The sequence below is a fragment of the Anthonomus grandis genome, chromosome 11 (assembly GCF_022605725.1).
Source record: "Anthonomus grandis grandis chromosome 11, icAntGran1.3, whole genome shotgun sequence".
Classification (NCBI taxonomy): domain Eukaryota; kingdom Metazoa; phylum Arthropoda; class Insecta; order Coleoptera; family Curculionidae; genus Anthonomus; species Anthonomus grandis.
Genome location: NC_065556.1, coordinates 12,787,897 through 12,808,989, shown reverse-complemented (window position 1 = coordinate 12,808,989; position 21,093 = coordinate 12,787,897). Strand labels below are relative to the sequence as shown.

The window sequence follows — 21,093 nt, the reverse complement described above, 5'->3', positions numbered from 1 at the left end:
AACTATTCTGTCTCCCCTGAAGTATTTCCAATGTAATACATCTTTGTAAAAACATTAAATACCCCTTTCCTTAAGGGTGAGAACACTGATGATCCCTCAACTCTCGTTCTGCTATAGGACGATACGATAATACGACGACCTACCTTAACTAAGGTTATTAAAAAACTTATCGAGACAAGAGTTATGCCATATAAAGTTTAGTTTTTAGTATTGGCGTAGAACCGGAGATGCAATTTTCTTTTTTAATTGCTATCTAAAAACGTGAAAGTAGGTTAAAAATCGTAACACCTTCAAAGAAAATAGAACTACTAGTAAATGAAGAGATAGAAATAGGTAACCAAATATGCAAATTATTCTATTGATGAGTTTAGGTCCGAAGCTTTCGAGAGTAAAACATTATTTTTGTTTTAAATTAGGCAACGTAGAGAAGGGAGAAATCATTATGATCTTTATTAGTTTAAATTACAGAATACTTGTGCAAACAATTAAGATGGATACGTAAGTATTATAACCTTTCACTGATTTGAGTCCTATTTACGACTTTTAGTTAAACGAGTATCATTTATTGCCGAAGATCCTGAGGGCGTCGATATAGGCATTTTCCAGGGTATTTTTCAGTTGGTCTTGATCCATTATTATTTTTACCTATGTAAATTTAAATGGAATAAAATTTGTCAATTTCCTCATTTTCAAGAAATGGGCTATACAATGCTTGCTGATGGCACCTTTATTTTGTGGTATAATATTTGATGAAAATTATCATTAATCATAATATCATTAATAATCATTTATGTGATGAAAATAAATTGCTTAAACAGGTTTATGATAGGATTAAACAGACATACATACATACATACTTTGGTATATTATATTTACAAAAAAAATAAGATAGGTGAAGCAGTTTAAATTTTTTTTTCCTTTTATCACGTTCTCTAGATGACAAGCAAAAGATCCAGCTTATTAATAATCTAATTCTAGAGATTTAGAATTATTGGCGTTTTTAGTTTTTAGAACCAAAGCTAGAAAGACGGTATCTTTTTATCCTATAAATAAGCGTACTATTCATTTGTCTCTGATGTTAAATTGATGACATTTATTCTAATAATATCGAGAACAATTATTGTTTAAACTGTCTCTTCATTCAATTTTTCAATCCTGAATATCCTGTCTAAGCCTTATTTATGTTTGATCAATATATTAGTAACTATCCTGGTTGAAGTTTGATCGATACAAGGAAACAGACTTTAATTTACAATCGTTGATATATCGTGAAACATACTTTATAATGTCATTAGTGTGTCTATTGAGGTTATAATAATTTGTGTCAAAGTAGAGTTTAAATAATGGATTTATAGCATTGTGATAAATGGAAATTAGTAAAACGCAGAGCGAGGTAAAAAACCTTCAACTGAACAAGAAAAAATCAACAATTTATGATAAAGTAACTCATCTATATTTACAAGAAAAACATTTATTAAAGATCCCGAAATTATCTCATTCTCATGAGCTACAGACCCTTTACCTCTATAGCAACAATATTACCAAGATTGAGAATTTAGATGGATTTACAAGTTTGACCAGCTTATATTTACAAGGTAACAAGATTGAAAAAATTGAAAACCTTAATGATCTACATAAACTAAAGAAGTTATATTTGGGAAAAAACCAGATTGGGGTCCTGGAGGGACTGGAATGTATTGATGCTCTCGAAGAACTCCATATTGAAAAGCAAAACCTCATTCACAATACTCCATTATGTTTTGATCCAAGAACTATTATCAGCATATCTCAGACCCTTCAAGTTCTCAATGTATCTCACAATAACATTTGCTCCCTTCAGTTTCTAGCTCCATTAGAAAATCTTACTGTCATTGACGCATCCTGTAATGACTTGGATGATATTAAAGATGTTTGCAAGACTTTAAGAAATTGGTTCTATCTTAAAGAAGCGAAGTTTTCTGGGAATCCAATTAGTAAGAAGCACCGATACAGGGAAGATATCATTGCCAACACTTACCACCTTAACCTACTAGACAACAAAAGCATCTCAGACTTAAATAGATGTTTTATACGACGATTTGAAGAAGGAAAATTAATCTGCAAGACAAAACCAAGCATTAATATAGCCGATGTGGTCCCTGGCTTACCAAAAAATTACCCTACCACGTTACAGAAAGCCGCCTCTGCTTCCATTATGAAAGAATTTCGATGTAGACAGCTTGAGGATCTGACAGCCTTCGATGATGCTGAGCCAGTTTACTTATCATGGAACTTATTACCAAAACGTAAACCTCTAGTTGCACCACCTAGTCAGTCTCTTTTACGTGGACACAAAATGGAGAGTCAGAAAAATATACTTGTGAGTAAGAGCACTATTAAAGTCAGGAAGCATTTTTAAAAATCATAAGAACACAAAGTCAAAAGTATTTTTGTAATATTTAAATCTTGAATTTTATAAATTAATATTGAAACTGATATGAGTTTTATTTTTTTGATTTTTTTATTAAATCATTTATATTTTATACGTGTTTATTAAGTATAAATATTTAATTTTAATTAAATGCATATGAAAGCTGTAGGGATTAAAAATATGTACAAAACATGTTTTAATTATAAATATTGATCAGTTCAGCTGTAACTTGGAAAAGGCAATCGCTGTTTCTAATTTAAAGTTTTCCTTTGTCAAGGCTCTTTATGAAATGGAATTATGAAGTTTTTCAAGGCAAACAAACTAGGCTTTTTATTTGATTTACAAGGTTAATTACTAATAATTTATAGTTACACATGCAAAATTAAAAATGATTTAACCATTAAGCAGGGAGAATGATAAAGAGTGTGGTAAATGAATTAAATAGGAGGAAAGAGGCCGGTGAGGTGAACATCAGTTAAAGTTTCGGAACAATGTGGCCTATATTGCTGATTTTGGCAATGATAGAGCTAGAAATAGTATAGAATCAAAAAACAGAAATTGACCCCATTACATGTTTCTTGTCATAATATTGGTGGTATAAGAACTAGAATTAGTGATCTTCGAAAAGCAATTTTGTGTTCTGGCTATGACGTTTTGGTGTTAGTTGAAAGTTTCGGCTCCGGCTTTCGGAGGAGTATTCTGATGCTGAATTGGGAGTGAAGTCTTTCAATTTGTTCCGTTGTGACAGGTCTAGAATTACAAGCAACAAGAGTCGTGGAGGTGGAATTTTAATTTATGTCAGAGACTTTGTTCATGTTAGAAAGCTTAAATTGGAATAGGATTCTGTTGAACAGTTATTTTTGTTATGTAAATTAGGTGTTAGTAAATTTGTACTTGGTGGGGTATATATTTCACCAAATTCACAGGCGAGTTTGAATGAAGGACACTGACACCCAGTCGACATTCTTAGGCAGGAGTATTCAGGAACTGATTTTTATATTTTTGGTGATTTTAATATACCTGAAGCCAGCTGGAGGAATGGTGACTCAGGGGTAGCTGTTTCCTGCCCTTTGAATTCACATGGGTTAATATTAGGTCAATGTTACTCATACCTGCTATGCATTTTTATCAGCAGATAACAATTCCTAACAATAGACTGGTTTTTTTAGATCTGATTTTCGCTAATATATCTAATCTTTTGGTTAATGAGGCCACTGATTATCTTTTTAATGAGTCTATTTATCATAAAGCATATTGTTTTTCAATAGTCCCTGGTGGTGCTGATAGGAAGAGCATTAATTTTGTTGATTTTTACTATGACTTTAAAATGGCTGATTATAATGGTATCAATAATTATCTAGGTGCAGTTAACTGAGATACTTTATTGGTGTCAAATAATATTAATGTCATAGTCTCTGAATTTTATCATATTTTAGGAATGTCTATAACACTCCTTGTGCCATTAAAAAGGTATAAGACATCCCAGTTTCCTCCTTGGTTTTCAGCTAAAATAAGAACATTGGTTAAGTTGAAGAAAGGTGCTCATAAGTGTTACAGGACCAGTAATCGAGCAGCTGAATATTTAAAATTTTCTAATCTCAGAAAGAGATGTAAAACTTTGAGTGATATTTGTTATCAAAATCACCTTTTGATACTAACCCTAAAAGTTTTTGGTTTAATTTAAATAAGGATAGGGAGGTAAATTGAATACCTAATTTCATGAATTACAGAGATAATGAATTCTTGGGATGTGAGAAAATTGCAAAGGGTTTTGCTCAATTTTTTTCCACTGTATATGAACAGAATAGCCCAAATAATTTTAGTGCTTGCGATCATACTAGGGTAAATAATACAGTCATTCCCAATGTAAATTTGTCACTTGAATTGGTATTTGATAAAATTTTTAAGCTAAAGCCAAAGCTAAGTTAGGTCCGGATGGTGTTCCTAATTATTTTTTGTCAAAATGTTTTTGTACTATTTCTTTCCCCTGTTTTTATTATATTTAAAAGATCTTTGGATACAGCAGCTTTTCCAACTCTATGGAAACACAGCTTTATGGTACCAATATTTAAGGCTGGTGATATCAGTGAATTAACGAATTATAGAAGTGTGAGTATACAGTCTGCAATCCCAAAGCTTTTAGATGGGCTTAATTATGATCAGTTTCATTTTCATTACAAGGAGTTATTGGTGGGTGAGCAGCTTGGGTTCACATCTAGAAAATCAACATTGACAAATTTGCTAATATTTCATCAGGATTTACTAACTGCCTTGGGGAAGGGGTGTCAGGTGGATGTCATCTACACTGACTTATCCAAGGCTTAACCAAGGCTTTGATAGAGTTAATGGCATATTACTAAGGAAGATAGAACTGTTTGGCTTTCCTGGGAGATTAGTAACTTGGTTTTCTGATTTCTTGTCGGGAACGACCCAGCAAGTTCGCATTGGTAATGCTAGGTCAGGCAACATTGTTGTCTTCTTCTCCTCTGCTATTTAATATATTTATTAATGATATTGTCTCCTGTTTTGAAAATAGTAACTTCTTGATATTTGTAGATGATGTTAAATTTTATAGACAAGTATCATCTTCCCTTGACTAGGTTCGGTTGCCGCAGGATTTAAACAAGTTGTATGAATGGTGTAATTATAATAATTTATTTTTAAATATTAGCAAGTGTAATATTATAAGTTTTTACAGACGAAATAAGAGGAATGATTCATCTTACAGTGTTTCTGGCCGTAATATTCAGTACTGCAGCACAATAAAGGACATTGGGATGTGGTTTGATGAACAACTAACCTTTAATACACACATTAATAATATAATCTTAAAGACGTCCATGGTTCTTGGCTTTGTGGTTCGCAGGTGTAGTTTATATCTTACTTGTAGTTTCTCTGCTTGATTATGGTTCAATGGTTTGGTCGCCATTTTACATGAACAGCTGTTTAGCCTTGGAACGGGTTTAGAACAAGTTCGTTAGATTTTATCTGTTTAAGCTAAATATGAGAATCCCTGATAATCATATATATGACCATGCATTGGAGATACTAAATCTAAAAACTTTAAACCAAAGACGTTTACATTCAGATCTAATTTTTATATTCAAGTTTGTGGTTTTATGGTCATATAAATTGCACTGAACTCCTGAAGATGATCTTCTTTAATGTGTCAACTAGAAACCTAAGACATAATCGTTTGTTTTCCCTGCCTTTTCGTGGTTCTAATTATTTATCTCACTCTCCAATTGAGAGGACTTTAAGATTGTTAAACTCAGGTGAAGTGGATATTTTAGGCATTAGCTTGTCTCAGCTTAGGCATCAAATTAGAGAAATTATTTGAATCTTTTTGTTAATTTTTTTTTTTATGTTTGATTATGGAAGGTATTTTTATTTTTAATATTTGTGATATTAGCTTTTAGTCATTGTTCTTTTTTATATTCATTTGTGGGTTGTAGTTAAGTTATCAGACCCAAATCAGTGTTAATGACAATGAAATGGTTAATATGCTTGTTAATTCTATTAGAATTTAATAGTTTATTATTGTGGTTAGGTTAAATGAATTATTAAGTTGTATTATTCTTTTTTGTAATGGGGTTGATCCCGTATAATAATAATAAAAAGAATAAAATAGAAGTTATGCAATCAAAAACAACGTGACTAAATATTAACTTGTATACAGGGTGCCTAAAATTAAGATTGCACTATTATTTATTTTTTTATTTATGAAGATCGGAGAAAGATGAAATTAATAAAATTAAAGCATTTTATCTTGCCAAATAACTAATAAAAATTAAAAAACATACATTCATTGATAGAAAATCTCTTTTAAAATAAAAATTATCATCTAAACTTTTTATCAAAATGAAATTTAATGGAGGTATGATTTTTTGCCTGTTGATCAAGAGTTTATTACTAACCTAGAAATTATCATAAAACGAAGTTGGAAGTTGTCATGCCTTAAAAATAGATTTTTTTTGCTTTGCAATACTGAATAGCCATTTTACTGATCAAAGACAAACATTAAACTAAACAGCCAAAACATTTAATACGACATCTATTTTAAAATGATTATGTTTATTTTTAATATTTCAACTTTGATAAAAAATATTTTTTATTCAACTTAAAAATTAAAAAAAAAATCAAATAATATGTTCGAACTCTCTACCACCAATGCGAATGCAATAAGAAAGAAATAACTTTTTGATCCATCTTGCATTCGTAGCAGCGTTAAGATTTTGGTCTGCGTTATTTATTCGCTGCCGTAATTCATAAATATTATTTATTGGTCTTGCAGAAACCTTTTCTGTTATGCAACCCGAGTAAAAAAAATCGAGAGGGTTTAGGTCTGGAGACCTGGAAGGCCATAACATTGGACCAAGTTGGCCGATCAATCTATTGGGGTAAGTTTGGTTTAAATATCGACGAATGTCATGGGAATAATGTGCCGATTATTCAGCGACTGGCTAATGGAACATCTTCTGAAAGGATTAGTAGATCGTATGACAAAATCCTAAATAAGCCTGCCAGTTCAAATTTTCTAGCAATTTGAATGGGCCACTTAAACGCCTGTTCAAGATACCGGTCTACAAGTTTACTTTAAATCGGTACTGCGACCTGTCTTCTCGAATAGAATTGGGATTCTTCAACGCATAAATGTGCAAATTGTGCATGTTCATAAAGCCATCCTTTTTGAATGTACTCTCATCCAACCACAGTATCCGGATTCTCGTGATTTTTTTGCAACATTCTGCAGCAAAATTTTAGGCGTGGTTCGTAGTCTCGGGGCAGTAGGCTTTGCACCCGTTGAACATGATGGGTGATATTGAAGTCGCGTAGTGATGTAGTTTACTACCGATTTCGGTATCCTTATTCTTCTTTTGATTGCTCGTGCCGAAGTAGCCAGATCATTTTCAATTTTTTCTAAAACTTGGTCAACATAATCAATTCAAGGTCTTCTCTCAGGACAACAGGAGCATGAGGCATCCTATCTTCGGAATATGAGCGGTGAACATTAATACGATAGTCAGGATATCGGGCCAAATTTAGATATCTTTCTTGATGAAGATTAGACGCTGCTAGAGCATTTCAGCATAAATGAGATGCGTGTTTGCGTACTCTTGGGCGGTATACGGCAAGAGCATAATAAATGATTAACCAATAAAACAAACAGCTCAAGAAAAACAGTCCACAGAAAAATGATCTCAAAAACAAATCTAAACCAATCAACTTTATAAAGTATTAGCCAGGTTGCCTTGCATTTTGTTGGTCAGTATGAGGGGTCAAAGTTAAGGTATTAAAATGTAAATATAAAATACTTGATTTTGGAATAGATATCCTATTAAATATTTTGGCTGTTTAGTTTAACTTTTTTCTTTGATAAGTAAAATGGCTATTCAGTGTTGCAAAGCTAAAAAAAAATCTAAAAGATATCTATTTTTAAGGCGTAACAATCGAAAATCTGATCCAAGAGAAGGATTTTGGTGACTTCCACTAAAGTGCCAATATTTCGAAAAACAACGATTTTTTACAAAAGTTATTTTATGTTTTTCTGGGTGCTTATGATGAGTTGCTCTATCACCCCTTCAGTATTATCGTTGACTTTCCGGACACCCTGTATATTCTAAATACAACTTGTGCATGGTCAAAAACTAACCACCATGACGCAGTTCTTGCTATAAAAACTAATTTTTATATTATTACAGTTTAGGAAACCCTTGGTCTTTTTGAGCTAGCATAGGCTTATTTCTATTACCATTAGCATATTTTTTTTACATTTGAACACGTTTAGAGAACCTTTAGTGATGTGTAGTTTTGGATAGCCCTAATGCGTTTTCTGTAAAATTTCAACAATTAACCCTAAGCTAGTAGGATGTAAGGATGAAGTATGTTAATACTGTATGCGAGCCAGAACTGATTAATAGTTTACATATCAGTAAGGTAGTGCTAAATTTAAAATAAAGGCAGTAGAAGTTTGAAAATTAGTCTTGGACTGCTTTACCAATGTCTACCACTTCCAAAAGCTTAAGATAAGATGTTGATAGAATAATTATTTCAGAGTAAATTCTTATTACCAGATTTTAAGATTTGAGAGATACGTGATAACTTCCAGTTTATGTCGAACTGATTAATAATCAAGTGCGAAGAAGCGGTTAAAAATCTGTTTGAGATATGATCAGACTCCACCAGGATTCAACAATTTTGGAGCTTCTTTCCAGATTATGCTAAGTTGAATTTACGTAAATAATCAGTATCAAATTATAATTTTTAATTGCAGGATACATTACTAGCATTTATATTATAAACAGATAATGGGCGGCAAACAGCTCAGCAATGGAAATACCAGAGTTACCATTCGACCTTCTAACAAACATCTGATTGGGCTTAATGGATGTGCCCTTATGTGACTAAACTCTTACAGATTTTAAAAATTAACCCTTTGCTAAGAAAGAATGAAGTATGTTAATAAAATTTTGCACAATTTAGACCGAGTACCGTAAACACATTTCATGAAATTCTTCTTATAATTTTTTTAATATTTTTAAATAAATACAATTTGAAAAACTCTTGAGTGCGTAGTCTCTGATCTCGTATAAGCATTTTTAATACAATTTTAAAAGAAGAGCTAAGAGTAGTATTATTTTAGACTAATAAAGTATTTTTATTTCCGTAGAGAATTTTTTTATCGAATTAAAAAATCTCTTTCATTTCCCTTTATGGTATTTTAAAATTGATGTAACAAAAAAACAATACTTGTTATAATTATTTAAAAAAAAATATGTGCTATTGGAATTATTTTGTGTTAATATCTTAGTAGTCAGAGAAGAAACTTGTTAAACTATATTAAAAAAAAATAATCATATTTTAATAAAATTTTTTAAGAAGCAATATTATCGGAAATGACAATACGAACTCTACTTTTGCTTGTTTCTTAGGAAAAGTCTTCTTGAAGTAATCATAGAGCCATTATGGAAAAAAGTGTCGCAGATTAAGGACTAGTTTACAATTAAATAAACAAATAAATAAATAAATTAATTAATTTAAAACATTAAATGAAAATTTCAAATATGTACAGTAAAGGGTAGTGTTAAGATGTACATACATACATACCTATTTTTGTTTAAATAATCAGCTTATGCCCAGTGATGAAATAAGCAAACATTATGGAGTGTTGTGCTTTACATAACAAAGAACAGCAACGTCTTCAAAAGCTGATGAAGGAGATATTTTCTGATGAAGAGCCCGATCCTTTCGGAGAATCCTCAGATGAATATGAACCTGATAGTTCGCCTTCATCATCTTCATGTAGTTCGGAAAATAGCAATGAGCCATTAGTAAAAAAGAAGAAAATAATAAACATGCGCACTTCATTAGGATTCCCAGATGTTGGTGAAGAAAGTTCCAATACGCAACTTCTTAACAGAGCTAATGGTCCACCATTTTTCCAAAACGTAAATAAAAATGACGCAATTTCGGAGACCATAGAGGCAGTTATTCAGCAGTTTCAGTTAGATAGTTCAGATGATGAGGAACTTGTTCCAAGATTGATGTGGCAAGAAGTGACTGGACAATACCTAAAGAACTTTCCAGTTGATATTCCTGAAAGTGGTATTGTAAATCAATTATTTCAACACATTGATAAGCCTCCTGTTTTTTTTTTCAAGCTGATAGTGGATGACAATGTTGTAAGTAACATTGTAACGAAAACTAATCGTTTCACTGCGCCGAAAAAAGAATCAACAATTTTAAAATGGTTCCGTATAAATAAATGGAAAGATACTAATCCTGAGGAGATTATAACTTTTAACGGTCTTCAAATTTGGATGGGCTTACTTCGTGCACCTAAATTGGCTATTGGTCCAAAAAGAAAATTTATGTAAACCAAATTTCAATATTCCCAAAGAGCAAATATGCGTGCGTTGATGAAACGCTTGTCCCTTTTCGCGGAAGGCTGGCTTTCATGCAATACATCAAGAATAAACGGCATAGGTTCGGCGTGAAGTTATACAAATTATTGAAGGAGGATATACTTATGATCTGAAAATATATTGTGGCAAGGAAAAAATAGATGGATCAAGCGTGCCAACTAACGTTGTTATGAACCTTTGCGAACCACTTTTGGACTGTAGGTGGTGCATTTACGTAGATAACTACTACACAAGTATGGAGCTGGCTCACAAGTTACTAGAAAGAAAAGCTCATTTAGTAGGTACGCTTAGAAAAAATCGTAAAAATAATCCAATAGATCTTATAAAAAAAAAACTAAAGAAAGGTAAAGCATATAGTCAAGAGAGTAATACAGGAGTTGTAATTACAAAATGGCAAGGACATTCCGTTTTTACATACCAAGCATACTGGTCAAATGATCAAAGTACCAACACGGTGTACTGCGGATATAGAGAAGCCAGATGTCGTTGCTGACTATAATACATGTAAAGCTTTTATCGATTTATCGGACCAAATCATAGCATATTCCTCAGCTTTGAGAAAGGGAATTAAATGGGACCGAAAAATTGCAGTGGAATTGCTTTTGGGAGCGGCTATGGTAAATGCTTACATATTGTTTAGGGTAGTAAGTGGATAAAAAATGACAATAGCAGCATTTAGAGAAGAATTTGCTACATCCCTTTTACATCTTTCCCAAGAAAACCAAAATGAGCGAAGAGATTCACAAATAAACGCAAATCGAGTGAAACATATTTTGGAAGACGTCGGTACTGCTAACCGGCGGAGATGCTGCTTTTGTTATTCCAAAATATCCCAAGAAAAGGGCAGGTCTGTGACAGCTAAAAATTCTGTACAAACTAGATGGAAGTGCATTCAGTGCGATAAGTACTACTGCGTGACTTGTTTCACCGAGTGTCATGTCTGCTTAAAAGAATAATTATTTTTATGCTTTTAAAAACTGTGTATCTTGTATACCTAGTCTGTACTTTAATCTTCTAAAAAAGTCTTTAATTTTTCCTAATAAAAATATCTTCAAAAATAAATTTTGTTTTTGTTTGACAAAAATTAAAAAGCCTTGCATTTAACGCCATTTATACAAAAATTTCGTGTGCTAATCATTACATTGTATACGCCAGGCCACGCTTTTTAAATTACCATTGATTTATATGGCTACTGAGAATCACCGGCGAGCTACAGGTATAATTACAATAGTTTTCCTGTGAATCGCGGCTGATTCACGTGGCATAAACTAATATGCTACCTGTGAGACACACTTGATTCACGTGGCAGTTAACTTGTTAAAATCCATCGAGCTATGCACCAGTGATACCAATAACTGCCGAAATGTTATTAGCGAGATTTTATCGGACATTTTTGATATAATGTCATATTTATATTGGTACAGTAGTTGATTATATTGGGTACTAAGGTTTTGGGTGTATGTTCTACAATATACTGTATCGTTAATATGAATGAATAACATTTCAGAGACCTTTTGCTTGAAAAAATTATCTTCCCTAACTAAGATCTTAACTTTCGCAAAAATCGAAACTGTGACCCAATGAAAAATGATTTTTTGCTAAAGCCGTATGCTCCTTTTTGTCTTTATTGATGATATTGCAATCGTACTTGTGCTGGCTTATTCTGTTTTTGATATATTGTCTAGTGTGTGCAATATAACTCTTATCATAGTTCTTTACAACAGAGAACCCTGCAAAACTAAATTAGAAGATAGTTTTTTAGCGATAGGGTCCTTTAGTTTAGTGAAAATAGATTATTATTTTTTTTATTGATAGCCTATTAATTTTGTATTATAAAATGCAAGTTTAATATTTGGTGCTTTTTCTAGGAAAGTGTTTCTTATACTTTCTTACACTACTATGGTGTATAGTCAGCTTAAGTAAGTGAGCATTAAAAATTGGTAGTCAAAGAAAATCTTCAAAGTCATCAAAAATAGTGAGTTTTAATTTATGAAACTTGGCAGCCTTTATATATGGGATCATTGAAACCATATGTACATATTGAATTTACCCATAACTAATCTTATATTTTGGGAAACCATTATTTAAATGTACATAAAATAATATAAATAAGCTAAACGCTGAATAATCCCTGGTATTTGGCTATTGTTCTGCTGTTGGAATTGCAGTTACATAGATTTACACTAGTATAGCAAACCATACACTAAAGGATTTGTTAAATATATTGCATTATTTTTGTTGTTGGTTTTTTGGTTTTGCAAATTAAGGAGAATAAGTCTCTTATTGATTTAATACAGAGCTTAGTAAGTAGCAACGAAGAAATAAAAAATCCAGCAAGAGAGCAGAAGCCTGAGATCGCCGAAAAATTAAAATTATTAAGAAAAGAGCTATTGGAGGATTTATTAAAAGTTAAAGAGGAAAACAAAGCCCTTAAGGTAGAGGAACAGCTTAAAGAAAATCTGAATAAAGTTGAAAGAGAGTCAAAAAGATACAAATTGATTATTCACGGTCTTGAAGAGGGCAAGGACGAAATCTCGGACCTTGGTACTTGTTTGGATATTATTGCCGATATTGTTGAATGCCGATTTTCTGATGTAAGAAATTTCTTTTGTTTAGGTCAACCCTCAGCTCAATAGTATCCAGCAGCTTGATTAGAGGTGGTGAACTACCTTTTGAAAAAAGAAATTCTTAAGAATTCTAAGAAATTAAAGGGGACACAAATTTATATAAATCACGATCGCACCGATCAGGAACAAGCCGAACATAAACTTCTTTATAGACACATAAAAATAGCGAAAGAAAACAACAAGGAGGCATACATTAGGAATAAAGTGTTATTCATAAACGGACAAAGCAGGACCCCGGAAGACCTGAAAAAGGAAGAAGCTACGCAGCTATCACGTCTTAAGTTTCAACGACCACCACCGTATCCGACTCCTAAACGGAAAACTTCTAGTAGCGATAGCAAGAATCCTAATCATCCCCTAAAAAGAACCCTTAGAAGTGGAAGTGTAAGTAGTAATAAATGTAATAAGGTGTCAGATAAAAACTAGACACTTCCTTCTAATTAATTAAGACAGTTTTTTAGGTAGGTTTAGGGTAGATTTTTAAAGTATTTTAAGTATTCTAAATGTTTCAAGTGTTTGAATATTTTGGTCTATTGTCGTATTTTTTTTTAAATTCTCACTAAGGTTTTCTATTAAAATGTCCCTTATTGTTTCTCATACTAACATACGTTCCTTACATGCTAACTTTGCAAGTTTTAAAAATTATGTTTTTGATGTTGATTCGGACATTGTTGGGGTGACAGAAACTTGGTTGTACCCAAGTATAGATAGTTCAGATATTTGTGTTAAAGGCTACAATATTTCTAGATGTGATAGGCTGGGCAGACGTGGTGGTGGAGTGGCCTTCTACATAAAATCTAATATTTCTTTTGAAATTGTGAGTACGTTATCACTTGATTTTATTGAATGTATTTGGATTAGGATTAAGTCACGTAATGATAATGCTGTTATAGGAAATGTCTACAGACCACCAAATTCCAATATAGACCAATTCTATTTGCATTTAAAGAATATTTTGGCTAACTTATATACTCTATCTGAGAATATTGTATGTACTGGTGATTTTAACATTGATTTTCTAAAATTTTTAGATATTACTAAACGCGAGTCAATAATGGACACATTTGGCCTTACCCAAGTAATAAATGAACCAACTCATATAAACCCTGCTTCAGTATCCTTAATTGATTTAATATTTATAAATATTGAATGCATACAAGAGGCCGGAGTACACAATGTACATCTTTCTGATCATTTTCCCGTGTTTCTAAAATTTAAATTTCAAATTGAAGAGCAGCATCCAGTGGTATTTACTTTTCGTTCTTTCAATAAAATAAATCTTAATAATTTTCAATACGATCTCGAATCATTGCCATGGGCACATATTTATGAGTTGCGTGATATCAACGAAAAAGTGGAATTTTTCACTGCAACCATGCTAGCTCTTTTTGACATACATGTACCTATTAAAACCTTTAAACGCAATCGCAACTATAAATACGCTCCCTGGATAACTGAAAATATAAGGCTTCTTCAGAAATTATGAAATAGAGCGTTAGGTTACTTTAAAACTACAAGACACCCAGCGGACTATGATTATTATAAGCAATTGCGCAATTTCACGACGGCAGCTATTCGTAATGAGAAAAAAGCATTTTTACGAACAAAATTTAATTCCAATTTATCAAGTAGGGAAACCTGGGCAGAACTGAAAAAACTTAATGTTGTTAAAAATAGACAAAAGAACATTCCTTCAAAATTATGTGATATAAACTTAATTAATAATTTTTTTACCTAGAACTGTACTAACCCATATCAAGCAAAACAGAATCTGCTGCAGTTTTATGATAATAATTTAGTTTAAAATTTTGAACATGCTTTTCAATTGAAAGAAATAACCGAAATCGAGTTAATAAGGATTATTCTTTCCATAAAAAGTAAAGCTTATAGTGATGTGCTTATTATTATATTAGTTCAGATTTGTTGTCCATTTATTGTCCCCTTTGTGCTTCACATAATAAACGAATGTCTGAAAAATTCAGTATTTCCAAAAAGTGGAAACACGTCTTAGTCACGCCTTTGGCCAAAATAGCTCAACCAAAGGAACTTGAAGATCTTCGATCAATAAGCATTCTTCCCGTTCTTTCTAAAATTCTCGAAAAAGTTGCAAATAATCAAGCTCGAGTATTTTTGAACAGTCATGAAATTTTGCCACTCAAACAATCAGGGTTTCGTCAAGGATATAGCTGTGCTACGGTTATGGCTGACGTGGCAGATGACATTTTCCGAGCGTGGGATCAAGGGGAGTTTATTGCTTTAATTTTACTTGACTACACAAAGGCATTCGACTTAATTAATCATAGGATTTTATTATCAATTTTAAGTTATATAGGATTTTTAAGACATGCAATAACATATTTTTTTTTATTATTTTTTGGTAATCGCAGCCAGCAGATCATTTTGAATGGTATAAAATCTAACTCAGCACCTTTCTCAGTAGGTGTTTCTCAGGGAAGTATCCTAGGGCCATTGTTCTACACAATTTATATATGTCGATTTAAAGATTATTTAAAATTTTGTAGCTACCATTTGTATGAAGACACCCAACTCTATCTTCACTTTCACCTAAATAATACAGAAATTGCCAATAGAAATATAAATTTGGATTTAAAAAGTATAATAGCAATCTCAACGTGTCACGATCTAAAGATAAACCCTTCAAAATCATCCGTTACTGTATTTGGAGGAGATAAAAATAATAGATTGAGAGTTCACAACGAGCCTAATATACAAATTAACAACGTCACCATTCCATTAACTAACACGTCCAAATCATTGGGACTTGTTATTGACTCTGATCTTCGGTTTCATGAGCATGTCACAGAAAAGCTCCGAAAAGCCTATGGTGCTCTTAAACTTATTTATAATTAAAGAAAATTTTTAAATAAAAAATTAAAAAAACATCTATGTGACTCCCTAGTGCTATCCAACTTTAACCACTGTGACACAGTATATGGTCCATGTTTGGATCAGTTTGATTCTCGTAGAATTCAGAAAATACAAAATGCGTGCCTTCGCCTTATTTTTGGGATACGTCGCAGAAATCGAATCTCTCATAAGCTTATAGACATCGGCTGGCTTAATATGTATAACCGCAGAAAACTACACTTCATTTCGTTAAGCTACAAGGTAATAAAATTTAAATCTCCCCAATACTTGTATGATTAGAGCAGATTTTAGAATTTATAACAATAATCGTAACTTACGCAATTTACATCTTCTTACTATTCCTCGACACAGAAAAAAACTTTTTAAACGAAGCTTTTCATATAATTTAGCTTCCAGTTTGAATTCCTTAAAGATTACATCATTTGATCTGGCCTGTTCTACTTTTCAAAGAAATACTAAAGACATTCTGTTTTTACGTCAGTAGATAAAGTTGGTCTTTTATTTTGATTTTAATTTTTTATGTGATGTCGCTGAATGTGTTTTTGTATTTTTTAGTTTCAACTGTTATGATCTGTAATTTCAAATATTGGTACTGGTTGTAGAGCAAATTTTTTTAATGTCATATTTTTTACATTTTTTTAGAGAGCGCCTAAACAGTATCTGGTCTGCGTACCAGAATACTGTCATAACACGGCCTTTTATTTTTCATAGACATTGTGTATTTCTTTATTTTTATATTGTATTTTGTACTTGTTTATGAAAAGTAATAAATTGTTTATTATTATTATTATTATTATTATTATTATTATTATTATTATTATTATTATTATTATTATTATTATTATTATTATTATTATTATTATTATTATTATTATTATTATTATTATTATTATTATTATTATTATTATTATTATTATTATTATTATTATTATTATTATTAATTATTAATTATTATTATTATTATTACTTTCAGAAAGTGCTTTGATGTACGGAAACTTAAAATACTTTACTGATTTATGTTCTGTAGAAGAATAAACCTGTTTATTTATATTAAAATTTCTAAAAATTTTATTCTTAAAGGAAGCAGGATAATTGTTTTGCTTTAGTAAATTCTTAGTTATTATTTGTTATAATACATTCGCATCCTATTACTCCGTTGGTAAGGTACATCTTGGTTAATATATTAGTTTTTTTTAAAATAAGACGGCCACTCGTAGGATAATGGTCTTTGGTTTTTTTCTATATTTCAGTAGAGTCGTCCTTCAACGAAGTCATAGCTTTATTATTATATTTTTTACGCTAAAACAATGTTATTGTTCTATTTGACTTTTCCGATAAAATGTAGATGTACTATTACATAGTTAATAGTGCGATTTTCTTTACTCTGTTTGGTCGCGATTCTCAAACGCTGGAACATTTTGCCAAATTTTACTAAAACGCGGTACATTTCTTACTCGGTCCAAACGCAACTACGCGTTGCCAGATTTTTCATTAAATCGAAGAGCCCAATAGACCTTTTACTCGTCCTAATAAAAATATTAATTAGAAAATTAAAAACTGGAGTTTTATGCACTCTTAAAAATACGTCTTACTGATAACAGTAATATGAATAAAGAAAACAAATTCAAATACCTACTGCATTGGAAACTGTCTCAAAAAATAGGAATCCTTTAATATTCGTTGTAAATGGAAAAACTTATGCTAATACCTTTCTCCATTAATTGGTTTTCACAATAAAAACATTACCAAACGGCGGTTGGCGGTACCCTAATTGCCATTAGAGGTATTTATTTGCTAGAATTAATCGATGTGTTTAACAATTGCATAACAATGTCCAGCATAGAGGAGCTTGGGATACTTATTAAAGTTCGTTCGGAACTAACATTGATATAAGAAATCGATCTAGAGCAGCAGAACACGTTCAACCAACTGTGTTAGCCAGACGAAAAGCTGGCCCGACTAAGAGGAGTAGAAGGTTAGGGTTGTTAAGATAGTTGTTATTTGGACGAACTTCATCTTCTGAGACGAGGACTACTAGTGGAATTTGGCTTCCAATGTGAGGAAACTTGTACACGGTGCAGCTCATTCATTATTATTAAATATAGTGTTGGTCATTTAAATAATGCTTGTATTGGCATCGCAGAAACTATGACAGAAAAATGGGCTGTCTTAAAAAATGTTGTAAAGAATCAATAAAGAACTTTATTCGGATTTTGGAATCATCTGAATATTTGAAAAGTGTTTTTTTTTTAACTTTATAAACAATTATTTTCTATGTGAAAAATTGATTTGAAAATATTTTTACAGATTTTAAGAACTTTTCATTGTTTCTTAGATTCCATCACATATTATCTTTTAACAATTAATAATATATCAATATTTTTATTAAATAAAAATTTACTTTATTTTATGATGGTTCTAATTTTTTTTTCTTGAAAAAACGAAGTTTTTAGAGATATGTGTGCATTTAGTACATTTATGTCAGGCATAGTATTTTTATTAAAAAAGGATGATTATCGTTATACTAATGCTTTATTCGGTCTAAAGCGTAATGCACCACCGTTTTGGTCGCGAAAAATCAGAGCAGCGAAAATCGGACTATTTACTCCAAAACTATATAATACATTTTGCTTAAATGCTCCTCGGCGAAAGTAAATAGCCCGTTTTCAAAAATTTAGTCACGAGTTTTACAACACTATGATAAATTACGAGAGAGTCTTACCACTAACCAAAACTCTTTATTTTTAATCTCGACACGTATTTCGCTAACGGTGTTAGCATCTTCGGATTTTCGGGAGAAGATTAAAACTATAATTTTTAATCTTAAAAATTAAAATCTTAATTTTTTTAAACAACGACCTAATTACACTTGCACTGAGAAACTGATTTAAGTGATGCAGCATGATTGAGAGAATTTTTTTTATCATAGTGTTAGTCCTAGGGTGGAACCTTTGGTGTGATGCTCAAATTACGAGACAGTTTTACCACTAACCAAAACTCTTTATTTTTAATCTCGACACGTGTTTCGCTAACGATGTTATCATTTTCGGGACAAGATTAATGATAACATACATCATTGAAAATTTTTACTTGTTTCAGAATGAGTACCTGCTTGTGACGCTATTTAAAAATCATTTCGTAAATTATTAACTGAATCAGAAAGAGGAGTAAATCGTTAAAAAAATACCAAAAAATATGTCCCGGTTGCACTATTGTACCGTGGCGTCATCTAACAGTTATGATTTAAAAAACAAATTAACGTTTCTGAAAACGAAAAGATAAATCACTTAAAAAAATATAAATTGAAAAAAGTGGAATTTAAAAATCTAATACTAGATAATAATATTGTACAATATACGTCTACAAAGTGTCACATAGTATAACAAACTTTGTATAATTTTTTTTAAGCCCTGCACACTAAACATAACTGATAAAATGATTCTTGTTTCTCATAATCGCATAAGTTTTTAAAATTATTTACTCAAACATTTATTTGTTACAGTTTTCTCTAAAAGATGGATTTCTCGTTCAGCTCCCTGCACTCCTTGCGGCCCTCTGGCCCCTACTTTTCCTTCTGGAAGAGGCAGCCAAAAAGGAAGCAAAACGAAAATAACTGATGGAAGTCCCTTACTTAAACACCATGCGGAAGAACCTGATGATGGTTGTCAACATGATCGAGACGTCTGCTTATGATTTTTAAGTCAAAACACACCGATGTTTCCTTAGTTTTAGGTAATATAATAAGATGACTTTCTTATACAAAATGGGTTTTCAGAAAATACTCTTTTGGATGTTACTACAAGTATATTATTCTTAAAAGAGTCATAGATTTTAAACGCAAAATATGCTGACAGTCTACGAATAGGCGCTCAATAAACTTTTTCGATAATATTTTGATAAAACAGATTTTAGCAGAGCTGGGTTTGATTTTTATAGGAAAAAATTATATTATAAAAAAAATTTACATTTTAGCTAGGGCATTTATTGATATTATTACTGTTATTCGAATTATTACTGTACCCACTCCAATAATCCCAGTGGCGTAATAGACGGATGTATTAATTGTTTGGTACACTACTGGAATTCTTAACAATATTGTGATGGGAGTTAGGACATTTAAATTTTTGTGTATACATACTTTAACCATTATAAAATTATTCGGTATAATTGTGAAAAAGATAATTTAACGATATGTTTTATTTAGGTGTGTTTAGTTTTATTTGTATATACGTTTTTTGGCATATTAATGTGTTTTTTACAAAAGCATATTAAATTGTTGAAATTAAAAGTCTTAGTACCTAATAATAAAAATAAACTATTTATTGTTGTCGAAATGTGAATTTACTAAATTTAAAACTAACATATTTTTGAAAAATGAATGATTGACTCTAAGATTTAAAAAGAAAAGACATTTTTATTTACGTATTAATTTTATTTTAGAAATGTTACGTTATATTTTTTATATAAAATGTTATTAATATTTGTTCTACTCTGTGGCCTAACCTAACTTACATTTGTTGCAGATTCATTTATTTTCTCCAAAATAATTGTAATTTTTTAATATTATTAAAATAATTTAAATATTATTTCTTTTAGTTTTTTATCATTCCAAAACAATTACAAACATAACATGTACTGTTAAATTTGGTTCGCACAAGTTGTAGTAACTTGGTCAAGTACTGAAATATTAAAAATTACGTAATTAAATTTAATGCTCAAGACGAGTATACATGATTCTAGTAGCTAAGGCAAGTACTAACTAAATTTGGTTAATTGAAACCGTACAGAATCTTTGATTTAATATATTTGCGTATTACGTATGTACGTCCAAATTTGCTTGAATAGAATTGTTTGATGATTCCTTACAGATTCCTAAAACTTTTGCAATAAAACCAAGATAATCTATATCTATCATGGAACCTAAAAAATTATAACGGCCAGCAACAGAAATTGCCTTTAAAAGATCGAAGCGTAATGGTATTGGCCAATTGGTACTGAAGGTTTTAGTGTGTACGAAAATAATAAAAATTATTACGGTTGACGTTATATTTTGATGTAGTTATTTATTGTACTCATTGGGTACTCATAGCTCATTACTATTCAACTCCGATTGGGAAATAATAGGTTTTTTCTTAAATATTAATTCTGACATTGCAAACTTAGTTTGTTTGCTAAAGGTGCTTCGTATCGGTAACGTACAGAGAGGATGGTGCGAAAACCACCTCAGTAGGTAGATAGGCCC

At 31.2% G+C, this 21,093-nt stretch overlaps 2 protein-coding genes across 2 annotated transcripts in view; both read left to right on the top strand.

The window, feature by feature from the left end:
* LOC126741885 (uncharacterized) overlaps positions 1 to 20,437 on the top strand; it is a 151,855-nt gene extending 131,418 nt beyond the window's left edge. The window contains exon 11 of the mRNA XM_050448350.1: positions 19,354 to 20,437. Within this exon, the coding sequence (XP_050304307.1) occupies positions 19,354 to 19,544 (191 nt within the window). The 3' untranslated portion in view covers positions 19,545 to 20,437. The remainder of the gene's footprint in view (positions 1 to 19,353) is intronic.
* Positions 1,302 to 2,475, top strand: LOC126741892 (protein phosphatase 1 regulatory subunit 42-like). The gene has a single exon (XM_050448359.1). The coding sequence runs from the start codon at positions 1,367 to 1,369 to the stop codon at positions 2,396 to 2,398; it is 1,032 nt and encodes a 343-aa protein (XP_050304316.1). The 5' UTR covers positions 1,302 to 1,366; the 3' UTR covers positions 2,399 to 2,475.
* Positions 20,438 to 21,093: the final 656 nt, after the last annotated feature.

Bases quoted from the DNA above. Each gene is read 5' to 3' on its own strand.
- LOC126741892 (XM_050448359.1), top strand. From the start codon at position 1,367: ATGGAAATTAGTAAAACGCAGAGCGAGGTAAAAAACCTTCAACTGAAC.